The sequence below is a fragment of the Dipodomys ordii genome, unplaced genomic scaffold (assembly GCF_000151885.1).
Source record: "Dipodomys ordii isolate 6190 unplaced genomic scaffold, Dord_2.0 Scaffold11, whole genome shotgun sequence".
NCBI classification, from domain to species: Eukaryota; Metazoa; Chordata; class Mammalia; order Rodentia; family Heteromyidae; genus Dipodomys; species Dipodomys ordii.
This window is the reverse complement of record NW_012267227.1, coordinates 8,749,102-8,755,567: the sequence shown is the minus strand read 5'-3', so window position 1 is coordinate 8,755,567 and position 6,466 is coordinate 8,749,102. Positions and strand designations below refer to the sequence as shown.

Sequence of the window (6,466 nt, the reverse complement as noted above, 5' to 3'; positions counted from 1 at the left end):
AAAAAAAAAAAAAAAAAACCTGGGTCAACAAAAATTCCCAAAGTTTCATTTAATATAAGCGAGAATAGTTTAAGAATTTATGTTTACACTAATAAAATTACACTGTCAGCATCATCTGGTTTTTGTTGTTGTTTTTTGAATTTTGTTTTGTTTCCTACAGGTACAGGAATCTGAACTCAACACCTCATGCTTGCTCAGCTTGTTTGTTGACTGGCATGCTACCACTTGAGTTAGGTATCCAGTCCAGCTTTTTGCTGCCTATCTCAGAGCTAGGAGTTCCACAGACTTTTCTGCACAGGCCAGCTTCCAACCTCTATCTTCTATCTCACACTGCTGAGTAGCTAGATTACACCAATGTATGGCTTCAAAGTCACTAAGTTTGAACGATATGGTATAATTCTTGTTTTTTGTTTTTTTGTTTTTTCAGTCATAGGGCTTGAACTCTGGGCCTGAATGCTGTCCCTGAGCTCTTCAGCTCAAGACTAACGCTCTCCCACCTGAGCCACTGCACCACTTCTGATATGGAATAATTCTATAGCATAAATCGTTTAATTCTAAGTTTCTCATCTGATAGAAGAAGGAACTGAGAGTCCAAAGAGTCGCTATGTTTGATTGTAGTAGCGCAGCTAGAGGCCCACCAGGAGAGAACCGCAGATTAGGGAATTTCCCAGCATTCCTTTGGGTATGATCTACTACTGCTGTGTTCTACTACTCCCGTGATGAAAAAGGATTTATGGGACGCTACGACGTTGGGAATCTCAAGTTTATTCCACTTAAAGTTTAGTTTTCATTCTTAAGCATTATAATCATTCCAAATTTTAAAAGAAACATACAATAGTCACAAAATGACATGGCCCACCTGTTGTACATTTTAATTCTCCCATTGGAATGGATCTTCCTTCCGTTTTTCAACCAGGACATCTTAGGCGAGGGGATTCCTTCTGCCTGGCACACAAATCGAGCAGTGCCAGCTCGAGGTCTCGTTAAACTCTCTGGCCATTCCACAAATGAAGGAGGAGCTATTTTTAGGGGAGGGGGAAAACATATTCCGTGTCCTTAATAGGAACGAATCAGAATGAAGTCAGTGGAAGAAACCTGCTCCGTTTCTGAAGCTGTCTGATATCCGGAGCCTCCTGTCTATAGCCCTGCATCTCTCTGGGTAGCTGTTCCTCTGCATTGCTCAGTTTATGTCCACTTCCCCTGCTGACACCATGGACAGAAATGACACTACAAGTATGGTACCCACACTCGCCAATTAAACCCCAGAGAGGGGGTGTGTGTGTACCCACACTCGCCAATTAAAGCCCAGGGTGTGTGTGTGTGTGTGTGTGTGTTTATTTTTATTTTTTGGCCAGTGTGTGTGTGTGTGTGTGGTGTATGTGTTTATTTTTATTTTTTGGCCAGTCTTGGGGCTTGAACTCAGGGCCTGGGCACTGTCGCTCAAGAATAGCACTCTAGCACTTGAGCCACATCTCCACCTCCAGCCTTTTCTGTGTATGTGGTACTGAGGAATCAAAACCAGGGCTTCATGCATAGGCAAGCACTCTCCACTAAGCCACCTTCCCAGCCCATAGCCCAGGTATATATTTGTGAGTGAATGCATACAATCAACAGATTAAAGCTTCCCACTGGCAAATGGGTGCAGATACTTGTGTGAGGAAGAACAAAGGGAAGCTTGGATAAGCAATAAAATGCTCGGTAGGCAAACAGGGAGAATAACTCTGTAACTATATTTTTACCCAAGGACTTCATCTTTTCCCTAACATTAACTGTTGGATCACAAGACTTATTATCCACATCAATGCTGCAAAACTCAGGAACCATACATATAACCTCTAAGAGAGAGAAAAGGCCAAATGTGTAAATGTCAATATTCTCGTCAGGACAGAACCGAAGGAAGCATACCTAACACCGTTAGGGTTGCCATGGCAACCGTAAAGTTCCGCGTGCCAGGGGTAGTGGCCCGACAAATGTACACTCCAGCATGGTGCAGTCTGACATCAGATATCATGAGGTTACCATTTCCTAGTACCCGGGTGTTAAAGACGTCAATGGACTGGTGATCTGTGGCAAAGAGAAGACTTCAATTAAAATGGTGTGAATGCATCATCTGAAATGACAACTCAAGTTCATACTATCCAACAAGACACCAATCATAAAAAGTACAAACATCTTCAGAGTAAAATCTATTCTCACCCAGGTGCTTATCATTCTAGCTTTTCAGGAGGCTGAGCTCTGAGGATCATGGTATGAAGCCAGCCTGGACAGGACAGTCCATGAGACTCTTTTGTATTTTTTTGCAGGTCCTGGGGCTTGAACTCTGCTTCACCTCACGTGCTGTCCCTGAGTCTCTCTGTGCTCAAGGCGAGCACTCTAGTACTAGAGCCACAGCGCCACTTCCGGCTTTTTCTGAGAAGCTTATTGGCGATAAGAGACTCACGAAGTTTCCTGCCTGGGCTGGCTTCAAACCACAATCCTCAGATCTGAACCTCCTGAGTAGTTAGGATTACAGGTGTGAGCCACCAGTGCCCAGCTTCCATGGGACTCTTCTCTTGAACTAATCACCAAAAAGCCAGAAGCAGAGCTGTGGCTCAAAATGGTAGAGCACCAGCCTTGAACGCAAAGAACCAGGCCCTGAGTTCAAGCCCCAGGATCAACACAGAAAACAAAAACAACAACATCAACAAAGAACCTTTTCTCTTCACATGGAATTGCCAAACAGACACCACCATTTACTAGTGCCAAAAATGTCTCTGACTTGTAAAGTAATATTTTATTAGAATATACAAAGCAGAGGCAGGAGACTTCCCTTCCCCACACCATCACCCCCCACCCCAACACATACCAAGGCGACTCCAAGAAATGATTGGCTTGGGATTTCCTGTAGCCACGCACTCTAAAACAACCGTGTGGTGGAGAGACACTGTTGCATTCTGCGGGCCGGCTACAATGGTTGGCGTGAGGAAGGATTTAGACTCCTTTGCTTTGAGGAAGAAGATACAGAACACAGGCAAGTATGAGTAAGATATAAGTAAAATATGTTACAACACCAATTCTGATATACTTTTCTTTTCAGATATAAGAAATGTGTCAGAATTCTATACACTCCTATGATCTATAACTCATCCATGATACAATCCCTCTACTGCAGAGTGCAATTCAATGGTCACCAGAAGTTTCAGAGTAAAGAGTCTCATGGATTTTCCTGCCCGGGCTGGCTTTGAACTGTGATCCTCAGATCTCAGCCTCCTGAGCAGTTAGGATTACAGGCGTGAGCCAATGGCACCGGCCATGCTGTGGTGTTTTTTTTTTTTTAATGTACTTTCTGTATTTTATAGTTTTTCCAAACAAAGGTGAAGTATTTGTACAGCGAATTATTTTTCTTAAACAAGTTGAGATAGCAGAAAACAAGTTAGTCTGGGGAAGGAGAATTAAAAGATTAAGGTGACCATTTTCCAAATGGATCGCAATGATATGAATTATATGAAGACGTTACTTGCTATGGAATACTATTATAAACACAGGAGAAAAAGCAATAGACAGGTGAATAAAATTCATAAAAACAGAATAAAGTGCCGGTGACTCATACCTATAATCCCGGCTACTTAGAAGGCTGAGACCTGAGGACCCAGTTCAAAGCCAGCCAGAGCAGACAGGTCCATGAGACTTTGAGTGAAAAGCTGAAAGTGGAGTTATAGCTCAGGTAATAGCCTCGAGTAAACAAAGCTAAGTGAGAGCAAGCGCCCCCAAGTTTGAGCCTAAATACTAGTTATACACACAAAAAAGGAAAAAGGCAGTCTGGGAATGTGGCTTAGTGGAAGAGTTCTTGCCTCACATACATGAGGCTCTGGGTGCGGTTCCTGGCTACCACATGAGCAAACAGTAAGTAGATTGAAAAGGCAAGAGCCTTGAGTGTGGTACCTGGGACGACTGTGAGGGAGGCCTCCATACTCTTCCGTCGGTGAGCTACCGTGGAGGCGACGCAGCGGTAACTCCCGGCATCCATGTGGCCCACATCATAGATCTGGAGCACACCTGTCGGCAGGGCCGTTATCCTGTTTCACAAAGAAATATAATTACACATTTTATTTAACATAGCCTACGACGGGAATGAGTACGCTCCATCCCTTTGGCAATCCTAAAAGAGAACACCTGCTTCTCTGAGCTGTTCAGATTCTTGGGGGTGGTACTTGGCCCTCACGCTTGCTAGGCTGGCTCTCTATCGCTTGAGCCACGCCTCCAGCCAGAAAGAAATGCTTCCAAGATTTCTCTATGTCAACATCTTATTATCTTGGACTGGGGTGTACCTCACTGACAGTGTTTGCTTCGCATGCCCCAGATCTGGGGTTCAATTCAAACAACAGAATCACACATTCACTTTGTTGGGTGGGGGGGAAGGAAAGGCCTGGGCGCTGTCAGTCTTTGTGCTCAAGGCTAGTGCTCTATCACTTGAGCCACAGTACAACTTCTGGCTTTTTCTGAGTAGTTGATTGGAGATTAAGATTCTCACAGGCTCTCCTGCCCAGGCTGGCTTCAAACTGTCATCTTTGAATTTTAGCTTCCTGAGTAGCTAAGATTACAGGCATGAGCCACCAGTGCCTAGATTCAAATATTAATTGGATTTTCTTGCTTACATTTGGGTCACTGAAGATCTCTGACATATGAATAACTCTATAGAATGGGGAACATGAACTTTATTACACTAATTTTACAGAGCTTTTATTTATTTATTTTTTTGGTCCAGTCGTGGGGCCTGAACTCTGGGCCTGGGCGCTGTCCCTCAGCTCTTCAGCTCAAGGCTAGCACTCTACCAGTGGAGCCACAGCGCCACTTCCAGCTTTTTTCTTTTTGCTTATGTGGTGCTGAGGAATCGAACCCAGGGCCTCATGCATGCTAAGCAAGCACTCTACCACTGAGCCACCTTCCCAGCCCCTTACAGAGCTTTGAATTCCTTTGATCTAGCTGAAACTTAGCTAACTCAAGGCCCAGACCTTATTATGATTTATTTTCTTACTCCTGACTTTTTCCACATCATTTAGACTTATTAGCTGGGAGCCAGTGGCTCAAGCCTGTAATCCTAGCTACTCAGGAGGCTGAGCTGTGAGAATGAATCTCAGTTCAATGCCAGCCTGGGCAGGGAAAGTTCATGAGCCTCTCATCTCCAATTAACCACTTAAAAACAGGAAGTGGGGCTGTGGTTCAAAATGGTAGAGTGCTAACCTAGAGCAAAAAGAGCTCAGGGAAAGCATTCAGGCCCTGAGTTCAAGCCCCATGATGAACATATCCCCCCCCTCTCCCCTCCCCTCCATGACTAATTTATTTCATAAAGCTTTGGGCTGTAAATTATAGACTCACAGGGGCCCATGTTGGAATGTGGCTGCAGAAAGGCGATCTACTGGAATTCTAAGCCATACAAACAACCACGCTGCCAGCCCCCCTCCACCCCCCTAACCCCCTGTGTCAGAGATGGAGGTAATTCTTTGCTAACTTTGAAATGTCTTGGGAAGTGATCACCCCGTACATCCCTCCCCCATCCTTATCCTGCTCCAGCCACAGATGAAGTCTTCATCACTCCTGTGTCACCTTGAGGCGAACTCCACACTCACCTGTCTGTAGCTACAGGTAGAGCCGTGCGGTTAAACTCCCACGTGATAGCTGCAGGAGGGTTGGACGAAATCTTGCAGGCAAATCGAGCAACTCCACCTTCATGAGTCTTGGTGGACACCGGCTGAACTTCAAATGCAGAAATAGCTACAGGACAAAACATGACCAGTCTAACATGAGCACTGTATCATCAGCTCAACATACAGAACACCAGTATTACTGGTACTTCCGTACTGAGGGGTACGGTCTGAACTTCAAAAACTGCTGTGCATCAGAGGAAAGGAAAATAAAGACAAAGTAGTCAGGTAAATACCTTGGATTTGATTTTTAAAATTTTTGCCCATCATGAAGCTTGAAACTTAGGGCCTGGGCACTGTCCCTGAGCTGTTTTGCTCAAGGCGAGAGCTTTACCACTTTGAGCTCCACTTCCAGTTTTCTGGTGGTTAACTGGGAGATGAGTCTCATGGACTTCCCTGCCTGGGCTGGCTTTGAACCAGGAGCCTCTGATCTCAGCCTCTTGAGTAGCTAGGAGTACAGGTGTAAGCCACCAGTACCCAGCTGGAAACTGGTTTTGAATTAGCTTTTATGTTGCTTTTGGCAAGTATTGAGGATTGAATTCAAGGCCTCATGCTTGACCACTTGAGCAATGCCCATAATGCTTTTTGGTTTGTTTTTCACATTTTTGTTCAGGATGGCCTAAGACTTCCTAAGATCTTCCTACCTCCACCTTCCAAATAATTGGGATTACAGATATGCCCTGCAAATTAGACATCAAACTCAGCCTTGAATTAGCTTTTGAAGAATCCACTGTGCTTGGATAAAATATAAAAACAAAGTATTCCAGATAAGAGGAATACCATGA

General features: G+C 44.5%; 1 protein-coding gene across 1 annotated transcript in view; it reads right to left on the bottom strand.

Annotated features, from left to right (window-relative positions):
• The window catches only part of Prtg (protogenin), an 84,689-nt gene that overhangs the window by 37,706 nt on the left and 40,517 nt on the right, over positions 1-6,466 (bottom strand). Inside the window, exons 4-9 of the mRNA XM_013009950.1 lie at positions 5,607-5,751; positions 4,153-4,155; positions 3,922-4,055; positions 2,846-2,983; positions 1,906-2,064; positions 834-1,019 (exon numbers count right to left, since the gene is read on the bottom strand). Of these exons, the coding sequence (XP_012865404.1) occupies positions 834-1,019; positions 1,906-2,064; positions 2,846-2,983; positions 3,922-4,055; positions 4,153-4,155; positions 5,607-5,751 (765 nt within the window). The remainder of the gene's footprint in view (positions 1-833; positions 1,020-1,905; positions 2,065-2,845; positions 2,984-3,921; positions 4,056-4,152; positions 4,156-5,606; positions 5,752-6,466) is intronic.